This window comes from Poecile atricapillus, chromosome 2 (assembly GCF_030490865.1).
Source record: "Poecile atricapillus isolate bPoeAtr1 chromosome 2, bPoeAtr1.hap1, whole genome shotgun sequence".
NCBI classification, from domain to species: domain Eukaryota; kingdom Metazoa; phylum Chordata; class Aves; order Passeriformes; family Paridae; genus Poecile; species Poecile atricapillus.
In genome coordinates this window covers 24,659,906-24,679,359 of record NC_081250.1, presented here as the reverse complement: position 1 = coordinate 24,679,359, position 19,454 = coordinate 24,659,906, and the positions used below count along the sequence as shown (strand labels likewise).

General features: G+C 40.5%; 1 protein-coding gene across 5 annotated transcripts in view; it reads left to right on the top strand.

The window, feature by feature from the left end:
• The first annotated feature begins 9,380 nt into the window (after positions 1-9,380).
• Positions 9,381-19,454, top strand: part of SGCE (sarcoglycan epsilon) — a 34,112-nt gene continuing 24,038 nt past the window's right edge. For 4 of the 5 annotated variants that reach the window (XM_058831005.1, XM_058831003.1, XM_058831001.1 and 1 more), the window contains exons 1-2: positions 9,381-9,566; positions 17,739-17,843. In XM_058831005.1, the coding sequence (XP_058686988.1) occupies positions 9,458-9,566; positions 17,739-17,843 (214 nt within the window). In that variant the 5' untranslated portion in view covers positions 9,381-9,457. The remainder of the gene's footprint in view (positions 9,567-17,738; positions 17,844-19,454) is intronic. The other variant, XM_058831004.1, reaches the window with a different exon arrangement.

Below are 19,454 nucleotides of genomic sequence, written 5' to 3'. Positions count from 1 at the left end.
TGTGCCTTACTGAAGAAAACCCCAACAAACCAAAACAAACCAACCACCAAAAATCTTCTGCATATGACACTGCCCTAAAATGCCCATGTGTGGGAAGGCTGGCAAGGATGCAAGACCTTTAGAAAACAATGAGGGCATGCGGGCTCCCCTGTCCTATGGCAAAAATATATCTTCTGTGTACAGTCACTTTTTGAAACTTGACTGGAGTGCAAATAGTTCAGTTCTACTCTCTGTCTGGACCCTTACAGAGTAGAGCAACCTCCTGCAAGTCAAATGACTGAATACCTCTCTGCTCTACCTTCATATACTCTGTGGGATCACTTCTCTGTAGTTTCTTACCACACGTGGTTGCTACAATTGATAGCAAAATCCTGGGCTTTGCAGAACTGGCTGATCTGCTTCAGAGTAACTACTCCCTGTACATGTACTTTCAGGATTCCATTTACTAACTTCTAAAACACAACTGAAGGAAACCATTTTGAAATCCTGCTTTCCTTGAGTTCCAGAATATTCCACTGGTTGTATATAGCTCATTATTTCATTAGCAAAGTTATCACAAGTGTGCTGGTTAGAATTTTTTTTCCTAAAGATGAACAGAACTGTCACCTTCAGTAAGGTAAATAAATACTTTTTGTCTTGGCATGTGCAAGGTGCCTGAGACTTTTCTTCACTTAGTTCCCCCCTTTAGGCCAGACTGACAACATGTATTCACAAGAAGATAAAGAAAGGGAATATATCATAGAAAAGATGAAAATTACAAACAAGTCATGCTAACCCCCAAAACCTGGGAACTAATCCCTCCTGCTATCATTCTGGGCATACAACTCACTCCTCCCAGCAGCCAAACTACATCATGTGGAAAGAGAGAGCATGTGAAACTGCACACAGAAAAGCAGAGAGGTCTAAATATTGCTCTGCAATTTTCACAACTCTGTACTCAATAGAGAAGGAACATTTTGGAGAAAGCAGGGTACATTTAATACATGTAAGGAAATACAGTGCATACACTATCTTGCAGAGTTAAAGAAGGAAGACATTGAAAAAGGACCCATAATTAAAACCCGTGAAATTAATTTAATCTTGTAAAATTGTCTGTAGTAAAACTGTATGCATAGATTAAGGTTGCATTTTAAACATTTGAAGAAAAGCAACTTAAAAGATTTAAGGAGATTTAAAGATAAAAGTTCTAATCAGATGAAATAGGAAGATACACACATGCTAAACAAAGACCTGAAACAAATCTTGAAAATAATTCAGAGTTGCTGGAGGAAATCAAGGTCTGACTCTGGGAAAAAACATGAAAATTTTCAGAATGTCAACAGATACAATCTATAATACTAAATCAAGGAGTTTTATATCTGTATTTGGCATAGAATTTTCTTTGCAGGAGAAAATGGCACAGATGAAGATTTTTCATTTTGCAGAAAAACACGTCAGAGCAATGGAATTCATTTACATTCAAAATGCAGATTTGCCAACAATGCAAAACTATGGAAATGAGAGATCACAACCACAATTTGACTTAAAAACTTGCAATAATGCTGCACTTAAATTCCATCTCTTTCCAACTACTTAAAATCAAAAGACAGCTAAGGTTTATTGAAAGATAATATGTGAATGCTTACAAAAATTCTTATAAAAACCTGAGTAAATATTATGGGACTTATTTTTTGCAAGACTTGGGAAACCAGAACTGTCAGGTACTGATGATGTTGTGTGGTCAGGGTCATTAACCTGATATATTTGTAAGAATTTACAATACTCAGCTTTTAGCATTAAAAAAATCCAGAAAAATGGTGTATAATAATATAAGTGCACATAATCCAAACACTTTGCATGAAGGCAAAAACAGTGGGCCGCCAGAAAGCTGTAGTTTATTTCCACATGACAAACAGAGGAGCAAACCTAGAAGAGTCAGAAATCACCTTCCTTCTCCTACTGCAGAAGAAGCTGAAAAGAAGAATTTTGAATCCTAATGATCTGAAGCAGATCAAGCCAGCAGCATTTATGGAAAGGACTAGACCCAGAAATCCGACAATTAAGGAAAGCTTTGCCAAATTTTCAGTCCTGCACAAAACCCTTCTAAAGGTGAGGCTCACTGGACTTCTGACTTCCACAGCACCCCTTCCTTCTCCACCTCCCTATGATTATAGGCCTACGCTTAACAGCATTCCCTGTTCACAGTGGTACTGGCCACATTCATTCATGAGATAAAAGCACTATTTACATCTACTGCAATAACTGTACTCTTCATCTACCTTGGATATTTTAACTTTCACATGATTTACTATCATCAGATAGAGAAACCTCACCCACAGAAAACTAAAAACCTGTCCAAGACTGGTAAGTGAAAATCTGAAATATGAATGCTCAGAAAAAGACTAATGCATTAACTCTTTGGGCATCCAAATTTAAAAATACCTAGTTTTCCAGGGCACCAAATTCTCAATTCCTTATGAAGTCAATGAGAGTCACAAAGGGCAGGACACTGTTTAGGCTGTTCCCTCAGATTAATTTCTAGCTTCTCTTATCACCTGCCTTCAACTGGCTGGTCCTCCACCTCTCCAGATGAAACACTACAATTCAGTAACTCTCTGTTACATTACCCCCTGCAATATTTCATAAACTGAGACATCTGGCAACTGTTAGTTAGTTAATTTGAAATCCAAACAACACCACAACACAGTGATACAGGATTAGCTTCTCCTAAACAAAATATGTCTTACTTGCCAAAAGATGTAAGCACTCCATGCATGAAGACATGGCAGTTAAACAACACAACCTGAGCACAACCTCGTTTATATGGGGCATTTTTTCTGAAAACATTTTTTCCTTTATTATTCTCTGGGGAATAAGTGGTAATGTTTCCTGCTCTCAGTCAATAGACGTCTCAAAAAGCCACATCTATATGAGACACAAAACTAGGCTAAGATCCTCTGTATGAACTGCACATACAGTGGAGGTCACTGTATGTGAAAAATATGTAAAAAACACACAGACTAGTTCTGATGTGTTTAGATAAGGCACACCTTCAGATCCCAGTCTAGACAGAACCACACTCAACAATCTTACAACTAACTACAGCTGCATTCCACCCTTCCAGCCTCCATGTTCTCCTAGCTGTAAATCTGATTACTATACTCTGCAGCATGCTCTTATTTTTTTAGTCTTTCTTAACTGTTACCCTCAAAGAGCCACTTTCAACCTGGATTTCTCCATATAAGGTGGAGAAACAAACACATTGGAGAGCACATGATACTTATTTAAAAGAAAACATACAAGTATTTCACTGTTCCTCCAAGCAAAGTTTGTTCTGGAACAGAGAGAAAATTTATTCTTTGTTCTGTGTGAACCTTGGCCCCTCCTCCTAACATCACTTTCAGATTTTATGCCTTCAGGCTGAAAATATTTTATTTTTCATCAAACTGTTTTCTTAAATCTGCATGTAACACACCTGTCACAAACTTTTGCTCTGCTCCTTTGAGGTATTTCTGCAACTCCCACACTCTTGGCAAGAGCTTACTGTAGATAAAAATCCAACACCCTCCTTTATTCATCATCTAGGATGTACGATTAACTTGTTTTCAAAGATGTTGCCTTAAGCTCTGGGTGTTGACTACTCCCATAGAATGAACTACACCTTGTTCAGTGTTGGCCCACGTTTCCACTTCTTTGGGCTGAGAATCCCTAATGAAGCTGGATCTATGTGTTACATAACCTGGCCAATATGATACTGACATCCAAAGTTTGGCATTTGCAAGAGTTCCTGCTAGGTGTGTCCCATTCCCCAAATTATACATAGATTCCATCTGGACATGGAAACTATTCCTTCCAAACACCACTGATTTATTGCACCAAACATAATAGAAGACATAAATTCACAGATATACACAATCTCACCTACGATGATACACAAGAAATCCCTAATGAGAACTTGCAACTTAAAGACTAGTTACATTTCACAGATTGTAAGTTGCCTGCATTACAAATACTGGTTCTAGGATAATGACAGACCTTTCCAATAAATTTTGCAATAAATTATTTGGTTAAGGGAGAAGAGATGGACATTTTTGCCAGAGATTAGTATTAACTTACTCTGCATTCACCAATGTGCTCATCTAGCCCATTATTTTCTCTAATAATTCTTTTTGAGCTATTTCTGTGCAGTCGGGGAGTGTATCGTCATGCAGCTGCACTCCAGGGCCTATGCTCTGTTAAAAAGAAAATAAAAAAGAAGTTAATTCAAACCATAAATATTCTCCTGTTTCCACACATAGGACTTCTGAGGTACAGAGGATCTTAGTTACATTATCAACAAAGGGTGCATACCTTTGGTAAGACACATGTTAGCAGAATTTAAAAGCTCTCATTTTTCACCCATTAACTCAGATAATTGTATTTCACAAATGCTTTTGAACAGACACTCACTCTTACCTTCCCAGGTGGGGGAGATTCATCTTGCTGAGGATTACAAAAAAGGCTGAAACAAGGAATTTTTTAAGAATTGTTGAACAATGAAGACACAATAATTAGTTCAGAATTTTAAACTAATTTAGTCATCAAACTAACTTCTATGGAGAATTTACAAGAAATTATGGCAACTTAAAACCTAGCAGTTTAGGAATGGCAGAGCTCACAGAAAAGATGAGGAAAATATTAATTTCATCCTACTTATATTGGACTAAGAAGCCTGCTAATCTGAGTACTACAGACAGATATTTTATTTTAAGAGATTCAGATAATGCTTCTGGTACTATTTTTCTCCCTATGATAAATCATTATATATACCGTATTTAGTCTCTGTGCCTTTTTACAGGCTGCAGCTTTTCCCAACAAAGAGCAAGGAAAGAAAAATCAAACTTACCACTGTCTAGATATTTTTGTATTTTTTCTAGAATAGCAGTTTGAATCCCAGATAGCAATATTATAAACCAACACATTCCCTAAAAGCTTTGCCCACAGGAAAAATTGTGATGGAAACCACAGTCAACTTTTTTTTGTTTTTGTTTGGTTGGTTTTTTGTTTTTTGGTTTTTTACTATAGTAGAAGCATTGGTGAGCACCCAGCAGTGAATAGGTTTGAAATGGAAGCTTTTCATAAAAGAAAAGCACACCTCAATATGATTTCATTCATTGCTACCTGACAGTGCACTGAAGAGGGAGAGAGGGGCTATTTGTACATATAAAACTGTAAAGCTTGCTATAATGTTGACCAGAACCAGTATTTTAGGTGCAGTAGAGCATGTTTGAAAAGCCACAAGAACTACACAGACATGTGAAATTATAACCTCTAAAATAAGGCCAAAGTTACTGTCACACAAGGCTGCTGGGTATGCAAGTGCTGCTTCAGCAAACTGAAGTCACTTGTGGGCTGTTTTATCTTACAGTGCACTTCTTGTTTCTTCTAAGTTCTTTTTTTTAAAATTTGTTCCTGTTTATCACTCCTATATTTGGATATAGATAACCTTCTTTCTCCAAACACATGGCATTTCCCAAAATATATGCCATATTCTAGAGATAACGAGTAGATAATATAATTTGATCTTTTGAGCTCCTCTTTACACTTTATATTTCCAGTAAAAGATAAAATACATGGGTTAAATCAGCTAAAAACACAGCTCATAAATCTATTTCTGTTCAACTCAGGAAGTTCTGAATAATGTGCTTTGTTTCAATAAGCATCTGTTGGGTGCAGTTGACATACCAAAATTCTTAACCCCTTAATTTTTTAAGAATTTTTTGTTGTATATAGTATCCTGTAGCAGTGCTGCATATAAAATACTTGGTTAAAAACTGCATGAAAACAAATAGTGTGCTGCAGCCACAAATTACAACATCAACATGCCAAAAGGCTTCCAGTAAACATTAGAAAAACAGAAGTACAAAAAGAAATAAGAATCCTTGGAATGTAATGAAAGGTGGTATTATAAACTCCTCAGGACTTGCAAACTGGAACAAGAATTGCAGTTGTTCTGTTTGTCTTACATAATGACTTGGTATACTAGTTGCTAACCCTGCTGAAAGCTATAAAAATATAAAAATATTTTTCTCAGAAGAATGCCTAAAAAAAGTAAGGAAAAAAAAAAGACTGCCCTTTCTTCTTTTGTTTAGATGGGCTGATCTCCAAAACCACCAAACACTTTCAAGCATTCAGTACCTATAAAGATCAAGCTGGAGGAACCTGTGCTCTAAAATAAAGGCAAATGGATTAGGTTGTATTCCTTCTGCATGAAATCAGCCTCCTAATGTGTCTGAACAACAAAATAAACCTTTGAAGTCTGCAGAATGCATGGGGAAACAGTAATTGTCACTTCTGCATCCCTGAAAAATGAGGGGTTTATACTCTGGAATTAAGAAGTTTTAGCTAAAAACTATCGTAGTTCTTAAAAGCCAGCTTTTCTCCTTGCCAAAGTAAATGCAGTAAACATGGAATACAGAACAATTTGTAAAAATATCTCATCACTGTGCCCTTTCAATTAGTTTCAATAGAGGCAGTCAGTTAAATTACAGAAAAAGAAATACTTACAGAGGGAGTATTTCTAATCAATATCAAATCACTGGTGGCTGATTTAAACAAGCTGTTGCATCCATATTAGTTCATTTTAGGAATGTAAGGGTAGGATTCTGAAGTGCACTGCATTAGCTGATGTTTCTCAGGTGAGTCAGTCTGGCAGGGCTGGGTCAGTGATGTGTGCTTTGAATTGCCACCCTCAAGATACAGTTAACAAAAAAGACAGAGATACCCACTCACACACAAGTGCTGCCAGGAAGGAAGCAGGGGGACAAGGCAGGCTTTTGTGGCACTTCTTTCCATGTCCATGACACATAACCTTTTCTTCTCAGGCAGGACATCTCACAAATGTGTTTTAGATAAACGGAACCTTCTCTCTATACAAAGGTGGCAAAGCACTGAACATTACTACAGTGCTGCTACTACATTAAAATAGTGTTGACTGTTTTATACCATATAACATTTCAACATGAAATAGTTGGAAAGAAAATGGTGATTAATAAGCTGATGACAGTACAGACATTTACAAATATCAGGCATTTCACTAGCATAAAAATTATTGTTGGAAAGCTACCAGTATATTATATAGACTTGTTAGCCTAAACATTACCACCATAGGGTGAGCTGACTATCTGAGATTCTTTTGGCACAGCTGCATCTGTATGGCTTTCTACACTCACATAAGGGAATGAGCAAAAAATCACATTAATTTCAGACAGGAAATAAGCCTACTCAAAATCATAAAGTGCCATGAAACAGAAGAGTACTTCTAGGCAAAGGTAAGGGAAAGAGTGTGATTTCTGCTCTTAAATATCTTTGTAGGCAAATTAAAATTTAAATATATTCTGAAAGTCTCTGTGGAATGAGAAGAAAAAAGTCCTTTATCTAGGATAATGAGCTGGCTGACTAAAACACCAGAGTATTTTGCATCTTAATGTCAGGCAGAATATTTATACTGAAGAGCCTCTTGCTATTTAAAGTTCCCCTTCATGAGATGGATTAATGGAAATTTAGAGCTGTAACAAGACTATAGTCAGATAGGGTAAAATCTTCTACAGTTGTCTTTTTTCCCTGGCTTATAAAGAGTTCAATAAGGTCAATACAATTTGTATAAAACTGATTATATTTCTTTCTTCCAAATCTCAAAAGCATACAATTATTATTACTTTTTTGCAAATACATTTGGCTTGCTAGAGTGGAAATGCTTATGAAATTTCATGAGAAATCAAAATTCTCTACGTAAAATGAAGAAAGGTTATTTTCATGGATAATGGAAGACTTACTGTAATTTTCAAATAGCAAACATGGCAGTCCACTAGAATGAGAAAATAAAAGTAAAAAGTAATCTATTTCTTGAGATGGGGCTTTCACTGTGGAATATGTAGTTCTAGTACAGGGACTACTCTTAATGAATCATTCAGAAAGCTGAGAGACAGTAGCTCCCCAAAAGAAAATACAGTATTTACATAGCACTGTGTCTTAAGCAATTATATATGATATATACATACACCTACTCTCAAAATACATCACCATTGCCAAGAACTACATTTGACAATATTCTTCCATCCTCCACAGGAAGATTTGCTTTCACAGCTCAGCAAAGACTGCCATAGCTTTTGGGCTCTGCCACAGACATTAAATGACAGTCAAAAATCAGTAATGAGTCCAGAAAGCATAATGCAGACAGTGAAGCTGAAACAGCACGGGGTGAATGGTCAGTCCTGACACAGGAAATTGGATGCAAGCCTCCACACAGAGGTGAGCCTGGAGCTGGGGCTACGACCAACTCCTCCAAGACACCCCACTCACAACTCCACCAGCTGCAGGAACAGCTGCTGAACACTGGGAAAAAGAAACCAGCTTGGTGTGGAGTAAGGATATAGGCTTAAAATAGGGTAAGTAGTTCAGAAAATTGCATTTGCAAGGGCTTTTGCCATGATGTTCTCCAAGAGCACGCCACATCTATGTGCACCAGGCATGCCTGCAAGGTCCTGTCCTGCCCTACTGCTGGTGTCACAGAATCACAGAATTGTTAAAATTGGAAGAGGCCTCTGGAGATCATCCAGTCCAACCTCCCGCCAAGACAAAATCACCTAGGGTATGTCACACAGGAATGTGTCCAGGTGGGTTTTGAATGTCTCCAGAGAGGGAGAGTCCATAACCTCCCCATGCAGCCTGTTCCAGTGCTCTGCTGTCCTCAGTGTAAAGTTCTTCCCTGTGTTGAGGTAAACCTTCTTGTGTTTTAATTTATGGCCATTGCTCCTCATCCTATCGCTGGGCACGACTGAAAAGAGCCTGGCACCATCAGCTTGGCACTCACTTTTGAGATATTTGTATGCATTGATGAGACCCCCTCTCAGTCTTCTCCAGATTAAACAGGCCCGGTTCCTGCAGTCTATTCTCATAAGAGAGATGCTACAGACCCGTAATGATCTTTTTGACTCTCTGCTGGACCTCCTCCAGTATGATGGGGTAAGGCGTTCAAAACGCTGCTGTTGGGAGGGCTTTCGCCACAAAGATATCCAAGAGCACAGGACATCCGTGTGCACCGTGTGAGGTGTGGGATGCCGCCCTCCCCTGCCGGGTCTCCAAGGGAAGGCGCGGGTCTAGGCTGGGCTGACGAGGCACCTCAGTCACCGCCTTGCCCCCTCCACCCAGCGTGCCACGGCTTCATCCCGCCACATCTGCACCGCGGAGCGGGGCAGGGCAGTCCCCGTCCCCGCGCTGAGGAGAACCGCTCCCCGCGGAGCCCGCTCCCCGCGCGCACCCCGCCATGGCGGCCACAGGCTCCTCCCGGCATGCCCGGCATATCCCGGCCGCGCTGCCTAGAGACGGCCGCCGGGGCGGGGCGGGGAGGAGCGGGGCGGGAAGGGGAGGATGCTGCGGCCGCCGCGGGGCGAGGCGGCGGCGGTGGCAGCAGGAGTAGCGGTATTTGGCGGCATAGAGGATGCGGCGGCGGTGGTGTCGGCAGCAGCAGGCGGAGGAGCGGGGAGCGATGCGGTGCTGCGCGGCGGGGCCGTGGCCGCACAGCGCCCTCACCACGCTCCTGCTGACAGGTCGGTCACGGCGCGTCTCGCCGCGGCGTGCGGTGGCGGGCCCCGCCGGCAGCGGCCGGCCTGCGCCGCGGTGCCCCCTCTGCTCGGGCTTCGCGTCCCCTCCCGGCGGAACCGGCCCCCCGCCTCGCCCTCCAGCTGCGGCTCGCTGCGCGCCCCATTCCCGCTGCCCCGTGCCCTCTGTCAGTGCGGGGGCCGCGCTGTCCCAGCATCCCCCATGCCGTGGCTCCCGCGGCTCCCGGAGGACGCTCCACAGGCGGCGCAGGGACGGCGGCCTCCGTGCCCCCGCCGCGGGACCGCCACGGCCCCTCCCGGCACGGCGGGCGCGCCCGAGCGCGGCGGGGCCGGGGCTGAGGGAGCCCGGGGGCGGCGGGTGAGGCCGGAGCGGGACTGCCGGCGAGGTGCGGGAGCCAGGCCTGGCTCAGAGCCGGTGGATGGCGCGGGAGGCTCCGCTCCCGGGGACTGGGCCGGGCCCGCTTCTCTCCTCCACTCCCTCGACCTGGTGCCTGACGTAGGAGACGGGCTGTTGTGAGTACGGGAGTGTCTTTTGTGTTGCCGCTCTTCTCCCTTATTTCCTATCTTGACCACCTAGTCCAGACGGGCCTGAATTAGGAATTCAGAAAAAGTCTTGATCCTGGTCCCTAAAAGCTAAATAATAGCTTTCATGCAGTAGGCAGGTTTTTCACCTACAAGGTTCTTCACGCTGAAATACATCAAACAGCCAGCACTTAATAGCAGCCCAGCCACAGGACTGCCTTTATGAGACTTGCTACACTAAGAGTAAGTTAACAGCAAGACATTTATTTGGGTTGTTTTGAGAGGTCAGTGGTGTGTTATCTGCAAGCAGTCTACTCTAATTCCTCTTGAATAGTATCTAGGTACCCTCCTAGTACTTCTTTTACTTATGACCGTACTTGTCATAGGTTATTGGCAGCAGAACTGACATGAGGCACTGGATATATTAAAGATGTGGTAAGTGCTAAGTTGTTCAATGTGAGGATTTCTTTCATTTGTTAGATGCAAGACACTGCTTTCCCGTTATGTGGAAATTTTTCCTACCTCTTCTCCCTTCCCCTCCATGACTTTTAGCAACCAAGCAAGAACTAGGACAGTTTAGAATAAACTTTCAGTATCAACTGAAATAATGTACTTTTAAAAAGATCACCTAAATGTTCTTCTAGAAACTGAGTTGTGAGGTCGATCTGCAAGTCCTTTCCAGGCTATGTGGTAAGGGAAGAGCTCTTAAGGTTTTTTTTATGATAACTTTTCCACTTGGACCTTTCTAAAGTTGGTTCAGTGTTGTTTCTGAGAAAACAGAAAAATACTTGGTTTGAAACTGTTATATAGAAAAGGAGGCATTAACTTTAGTTCGGTTATGTTCTTTTAAGGGATATCTATATGAAATTTATTCTTTGGGAAGGTGGAGATTTGAAGGTGGAGATTCCTGATCTGAATGAAGCTGTCCCAGGAGCTCACCTGAGCTCCCCTCCATTCTCCCTAAGTAAAGAATTTCCAGCCTCGTCTGCTGGATCTAAGATGAGCCATTGCCCAGCATGAAAATCCATTCTTTTTAATCCTGATCTTAAGTGAACTCTATAGTACTGCAGCATTACTTAACAAGAAACATCTTACAGAAAAAATGGCACATGAGAAGTGGTATGGCACTTGTAAATAGATTTATTTTAGTCCTCTTGAACTAATATGGATTAGTTTTTCCCATTTGTGTTGTAGCACTTGATCTACAGAAGAAAGTTGACTTATGCTTTTTGCATTTCTTAAAAATGTATGGAAAAAGGCTTTTTTGAGAAGAATAGCTGCTGTCAGAAGAGTTGTCTGCCTCTCACTTCTCCCTATCCTCCTTGAGGCAAAACATTATTTCAACATCCAGGAGTTTAATGAGAATTAAGAATTTAAAGGTTGTAAGAGAGATTTCAGTTGCTCCTGAGGGTCTACTTATATTGAAGGTATTGACTCTCAAATGCAAGCTGATGATGCTTTGCTGCTAGGAAAACATGGATCTTTGTTGTGAGAAGTGACATAAACAATTAAGCATTTCTACTAGAAACTAGTTAGGTATTCTTTGACTCTGGCTTTATAGTAACAGACTTCCTAGAAGTTTGCTAACTTACACTAGTAGAGCTGTCTGTCATATTAGTTTGGCAGAGCAATGAATTGCCCCCATATTGTGTATCTGCAGAGAGAGTGGTTATCAAAACATTGTTTGAGTGAATGTGGCCAGTAGTTTTGCCCTGTATTTCTGCACTTAGAGTTAGTTGTCAGTGCCCATGTTGTCCCTGGAACCCCTGTTCATCCCAGGAATAGGGAGCTGTAGAGCAATGGAGTTGTGTTCTTTCCCTGTAAAGGGGTCAAAATGGGGAAGAAGCTCATTAGTTCTCACTTTGCAAGCAGCGGTTATGTGGTCACATTAATTTGTAATAAAGCTGCACTGCTGCCAGAAAGCATTCTCCAGCCCTTACATAGCTAGGGATTATTTGCTGCTTCCCTTGGTGACGGGTAACTTGTACAGTGATATTGTGGATTGGGTCATCTGGCTCAAAACTAGTCGACCCACAAAAATAGTTCACTGAAATGTACTGTCCAGGACTGGTATGGGATCGTTTCCACTGGTGTGTGCTAGGTGATGAAGAATGTGCTGGGAATGCCCCCTTTGAGTGGGGCTGCAGACATGCCTGTTTAAAACAGCTGTGAAATCGCTGGCTGGGGCGGGGATCCAGGAGGCTGAACCAGATCCCTGCACTCGTCCTGCTGTTGACAGCAGAAGTGCTGTTGGCAACACTCCTCTGCTAAGCCGCACCCTGTGCAAGGAAGCGGAACATTTCACAGATGGTCTGGTGTTTTCAGACTAACACTACAGCACACCTGCCCTTTTTTCTGTTGTGGGTGCAATCGTAAGGACAGAGAAGCAGGTTCCTTCAGAGAGCCTCTGGATATCTGTCTGCCTCTGAGGATGCTGCCTGTACTACTAGTCTGAGCCAGGTCAATACATACAATCTACTGTCAATAGCTACTTACTTGAATAAGCAATTACAGGAGGGGAAAAGTAGCCATTCCATTAATATGCTTTTCATTACAGAAACACATTATTTATAGGCAGTACATGGAGACATCGTAGAGGTCCTGAAGCCAGACAATAAAAAGTCGGCTTTATGGCAGAAGATGTTAGTGTAGAGAGGCTTATTTTTGCTCCTTAATGTTTTTAGATTTGGTTAGAAGTTCATTAAAGTACTTCAGGAATTGCAGTCACTGAAGTAAAACTCTTTCTCTAGAAGAAAGATTATTTCCAGTCAAACTAATAAAAATTATTTAAAACCTAGACAAGAGTATTTGGGGTTTTTTCAGTATCTGAAGAGCTTTTGAATTCTTCCTGAATAGAGAGTGATGAATTTTACAGCAGCCACTATCATTGTAGAGTGCCTTCCTAGGCAGACTTCTAGAGGAAAGGAGGGAGTTGCTAGTTTTGATTACTTCCATAGGAATTTGAATCTGTGTCTAAATGTTGTTAACAATTGCAACAGAAACAGCCAAAATGTCTTTCAAATGTGGTTATTTTAGTGACAGTCCAAGCTGTGAAAGATGAGAAGCTAGAAAGAACAACCTACTGAGCAGACAGAAATCTTAGCATATTGAAATCAATGACTTTTCTGAAATCCTTAGTCTTTCAGAACAATTGCCACCTCAGAAATTTGGAATGCAATTGCAGGGATACCCTGATAGCTTATATCAAAAGATGATAGAAATGTAGGAGACATCCTGGAGTAGCAGGCCGTCAGGATGGTCTGGTCATACCCTTTGGCTACACCATGGGCCTAGGGCTGGAACCACAGGAGCTGACAATGTTTTCCTCACCTTTGTGGAAATGCTAACCTAATTTGGTTCTCAGGCTTGCAGTAGGAGGGGGAATGGTGGTGGGTAAATGCTGCTGTTAATAAATCATGAGGGTTTTGTTCTCCCAGTAGTTAATTTGTAGCATTCCCATGAATGCAAATGCTGAAGTTTAACAGTGAGACTGACAATGCTTTATTTGGTTACTTGACTTGAATGATTTAGGAGAAATATTCAAATGTTACAGTAATCAGTGGATAGCACAGGAACAGATGGAAAACCATTGCCTACTGAACAAAGGTGAACAAGAATAGAGCCGAGAAACATTTCTGGGGTTGATTTGGACTTTTAGACAGTTTGAATAAATGCAATGTAGAGGGACCTGAGCAATCTGCAAGGGAGAACTAGCACAAATTAATTCCTGTTTCTTACATAGTAGCTGTTGTTGAAGAGGGTTAGAAAATATCCAATCTCAATGTGAAATTCCACTGAGAGAATTTCCTTTAGTTCAAAGTAAATTTCTGCCATGTACTACATAGTAGGGAAGAGGACAGTGCATGGAAGTTGGAAGAGGAGGGAGAGTGGGTGAGTGCTGCAACTTCTGCCTCCTTTAAAGGATGCTGTGACCAACCTGGCAAGTGCGGACAGCAGCGGATCTTCAGTAACTGACTGGCTACAAGCTCTGATTTCAGCTGTGGGACAAGTACCTTGCAGATGGTTCTCTCTTCACAGATGTTTCACTTCAGCTTGTGGTGTCAGTTTCTAACTGTTCTGCTGTGTGGTTCTCAGCAGAACCACACATGCAGAAGAATGTGCTGTGTGTGGATCTGCACTTCCAGCTCAGAATGCAGGAAGGAGGACTAAGCCAGATGGGATATGCAGTAGAGGAGTGCAGGGGTAGCTTTCTGGGGCAGGGTTGTGCTGTAAGAGAGTAAGGAGCAGTGTAAGCATGGCCAAAGGCCCTGGCCTGTGGCATCAAAGTAACGAGCAGGTGTTTATATCAGGTCCCAGGGGAAGATGGACATGTGGGAGAAAGGGGAAGTGGCAGTGTTTGAGAGCTGGAGCTGTGTGCTGCTTTAATAGTGGGAAAGATGGGCATGAGATCCTGCTTCAAAGAAGGAATAAGAGGATAGGTAAAGGTACAGGATACTGTTTGGAGGTCAGTGCAGTAAAGGAATGGGGTATGTGAAGTTGGTCCATGATACTTTGGTCATTTTTTGATTGTTACATGGTCAGAAATTACTGTGGGTATCCTCTCTGTTAAATATTATGCAAATGTACTTTAAAAAGAGGAAAAATGTCAAAATTAATATAATTGTGGCTTTTATTTATAACCAATGCAATTATAATTAAAGAATAATTAAAAGAAAACATAGTTGGAGAAAGAAGAAAAAATTGTGATATGCTTCACTTGGGCATGTTCAAGTCGCAGGCACAGAGCTGTGAATTGCTCCTGGTGCTGTAGGCAATGGTGGGTTCTCCAGCAACTGTGGCAACATGTGTAACAGACTGAAGAGCCTGACACTATTAACATTCTTTCATCGTGAGTACAAGGCTGATTAAATTAATTCTAAACTGTCTCTTTGATAAAATGCATAGTTTGAATCCCTGCATTCTGTAGTATAAGGTCTCTTTTGTCATCCTTTAATCATATTCAGATCTTCCCAGAGCCTTCCTCGTGTTGTCAGTTGCTTCTTGAAGGCTCTGCTAGACAGAGCATTTGAACAGTGATCATAATTGTGTCAAGTACAAAAATAAAGTCTGCCTGTTTCTCCTTGATGTTGCTGTTTACGTGTCAGCTGTTCTAGCCAGTGTTCTGGTGAAAGCTGTGTTCAACCTGACTTGCATCTCTAGGTTGTTACCCAAGCTGAGCATCCCTGAATTGTGTGCTCACAGTGTGTGTTTGGCATGCTGCTACCTTTGTTCCTGGTGTGCAGTTACATTTTATTCTATTGAACTGCACATCACTGATCACCTTTTTAACAGACAATGTAGACTGTTCTGTCTTCTCTATTGTTTGACAGTCTCCCAGACTTTGTTTTTACCTGCAAGTTCTGTCAGTATATTTGGTACATACAAGTCATTCTTTGTCTCCCTTCCCATCTCCGTTTCTTTCCTGCCTCTCTTCCCTCCATCCCAGTTACATAAGGCTGATGCCACAACTTTGTGAGACCCACTAGAAAGTTCATATAACAAATTAACTTTTTAGCAGCCCTATTCTCTTGCTTTTCACGTCTGTCATTTGAAATCAAATCAATGGTGATATATATGAAAACATCACACTATAAACCCTAGGATCTGAAAACAGGCATACTGGTTGCTTTTCCAGTTCCCCTGTGAAATGCAGCATAGCATGGACATGTAGATTGGTAACTTCTTCAATCCACACAGCCAAACCTAGCACAACTTGGAACCGAAATCAAAGACACTTGCCAATCACATATATTGAAAAGCGCATTTTGTGGAACTTGTCTTTTTTCTCTTTTTTTTTTTTTTAATCACATTTAAATATGCTGAAATGCTTTAGTATCTACTTTTTCAATCAAAGTGTTAGGTGATAAGCTATATAACTAAGGATAACATCATTATTGCTGTTCATCAGGAAAAACTTGTGGGCTCACCAAAAGTGTCTAAAAAGATGCGTTAAATCCTTAATAAATATTAAATAAGGACTGTGATAAGTATAATAATTTTGACAAGAATTGTGACATCCCTAATACTATTTTCCATTTAATAATTCAGTAATCTAATCTTGTATTAATTGATTTGTCTGGTACTGGGGCTGGTCTGTAGCTAACAAGCCTCTGATTGCCCAGCTCATCCTGCTGGAATAATGGAACAACTTTATTCGACCTTTTTAGGAATCTTTTGAGTTTTTCAAGAATTATTAAAATTTACACAAAGTCCTATGCAATACTAAATTTCATAGTCCCTAGGAAGTTATTATATTAAGACTTGCAATATATGCAGATCATTTCAGCAGGGAGAAAGCTGTTAGAAATGTTATTGTGTTGGTATAGTAACGATTGCATTAATTAAAGTATTAAAGTTAATAAATAAAATCAAAAGTGCACTAAAAATGCAATTTTAAATTACATTTCATCCTCAATTTGGTTTTAGATGTTTTCTGTAAATTATATATAATAAATGCCTCTCTTACATTTGTAGATTGATTGTGGTATATCTTTATGACTGCTTGAGCCAGATCTGTTTGGCCTCCTGAATTCTGTTTGGAGAATGTCTTATCACTAATTTAATAGCTGCCTGGTGCAACAGGTCAGAAGTTTCTACAGATTTTTAGGCTTCTTTCATGTACTGTGCATGTTTTCCTATAAGTGTTTGTTTCTTCCTGCAAACTGGTGCATCTGTACACAAATTTGTACACTCTTTGATGTTTCTGGTATTGCTGTTTTTACAGGGACGTTAAGATGCTAATCCAAAGACATCTTTGATCCAGGGTTTGACATGAGTTCTCATTCCCAAACTATTTAAAAATAAAAATACCTACTCATTATGGCCACTTTCCCTTTCCTAGCATCTGACTGCAGTTCCTTCCCTCTATACTTTCAGCTGGCATGTAACTGTAGAGCTGGTATACCTATTATTCATCACAGAAGAACAGGAACAAAAAGTGGGAAGTGAGGAGGGAGCTTTCTCAGGCACCTCTGCTGCTGGTGAGATGAAGTCTCTGTCAGCTGCACAGCTGCCTTCTGTCTCCAGTCATCATTTGCTCCTCACTGCATTTAAAACTTCCACCTCAGCTGCATATATCTAGCTGATTTCAGGCTGTGTTCTAGTTGTGTGGGATGTAGGCAGCCATTTTTAAAGAGTTATTTTTTCAAAATTGATTATTGGTTATGCCTGCAAGGCAATCAGCCCCATGTGTCTTTACATAAGCATCATTATAAGAGCAAAGCTTGCTTATATTACTTTTCCTACTTTGACCAAAATATAGTACTCCAGTGAAAGCTACTTTATATATTTTGCCTGTATGTGAGGTTTTGACAGTGCCAATATATTTATTTGAGATTGCTCTTCTTCATCTTTGTTATCAATACAATTATGTTAGCAGAAGTGTCTGCAGAGGTATAAGCATTTAGAGTGAGCTTAGCTTATTTGGAAAAATCAGTGTAATAAAGGTGGTTGTCAGAAAGATTATTATATATTTATATATTCAAACCAAACACTTCTATTTTTTGACCTGTGGTTCCTAAATTCTGACTAAAACCAAAACATGGTGTAGAAGGTGTCTGATCCCATCTGATCAGATTGTCTGTGGAAGTCTGTTGATCTGACTAATTTGTTTTTTTGCATTTGTTTTATTCTGAAAAGCTTTTTTGCTAAGCTCTGCTGATGGCAATAATGGAACTGTTAACTGGACGACTAAGCGAGCCCACAGTTATGTTATCAGCAGAATAAAGGCTGTTCAGAAGAATGGTGAGTTTAGGTTGTAAATTTGAATACCCTGTTGGTTCAAGCAAACCTGCTTTTAATATTACTCTTGCTTTTCCAGTCATGTCCTTGTTTTAGGAGTAGGGTGCTATTTTAAGGTAGGTAATTTGGATAACTTTACATTTCTTCAATCTTCAAATATTCACAGACCTGCGTGTTCTTGTCAGTCTTCCCTGACTTTTCCTGTTCCTGTAGCTTTGCTTGAAATAATGGCTGTGTTTATACCTAACACTTCACATTTTCTTATCATGGCTGGTTGCTTGAAGATACCTCTGTGGTTTGCTTAATACAATAACTTCTCTGTAACAATTTTAAAATTTTTATCACACATGAATGTAAAAAGACTATTTCACTGTCATTTTTACAAGTACACATTAAATACTGTAGCTAGTGCACACTGGCTGAGAAGAAGCTTTGCACCGATTGCTCATCTAGACAGGCAGTCTGGATTGGCCTCCAGATCAAGTTATTTCTGGGATTCTGCTTCATCTGCTGAATATCAGTGGGGAGAAAACCAATTGAAATTTCTAGGAGAAAGCCAAACTTCCAGGTGAATTCTTTCCTGAGGATCACTGGCATACAGGCTGCAATCAACATGGTGAAACTTCTGAAATTTCTGGAAATGGGAGTTTTCTGTTTCTGGTAATAAACTCTGGGATGCAGGCTGATAAAATCCTGTCTGAATGCCCGGCTGTGCCTGTGTTCAAGACCTATAAGGAGATCTTGGTATCTACATACAGAAAGTCCTCCAAGTGATCTGGAAGCAAGAGAAAAGCAGTGCTGTCAAGGCAGCTGATTATACCAGGGATCTGATGTGATCCTAAGTAATGAAGATTTTTAATTTCCCATGATTAGTTTTACAGAAGCTTTTCACAGTCCATGAGACTTTTATCTACCACAGGGAATTTGCCCAGGCAATTCACAGCTGGCAGTCTGCTGTGTTAGATTAGTGTCTCTTTGTTAAGTATATTCAGTTTTGTCCCTAGATCACCCAAGATGATGATTACACATTCATATCCAGTCTTGCACAGTCTCACGAAAATAATCATGGGTTTTAAAAGCTTGTGAAGAAAGTAACATTTCACTTGTTTCATCATTGAAAACCTAGTGATAGCTGTAGTGGACTGAGGACTTATCATTTTCCTTTAGTTTTGAAGAAACTTCTTTGGGGAAAAACAAGGAGGGTATCTCTGACAAGGAGGGCAAGAACTTTTGAGTTCTTAATCACCATACTTGTGATCTTATGATGTGTTTGTCATTACAAGATAAAACAGGGTTTTTTCCTTCTGAGATATTTCTAGACTTCCACCAAGATCAGTATTTTATATCTGTATCAAATCCTTACTGGCACACTTATTTCAGCAGCAGGGAATGTTTCATTGCTAGGAATGGGCAGGCATTTAGTGGTGGTAATAGGTTTCCTATAGCAGACAAAATAAGTATTATATGTTGTTTTTCAGTAACTGTTGATTCTATTACGCTTGTTTCTTTCTGAAAGAATTGCCTATGCAGGAAAAATACACATTACTTTTTCACTGTTCTTCCTGTTTGAAATGGATTTTCATTGTAGAGGAAAAGCATCAGAAATGGAAAAAT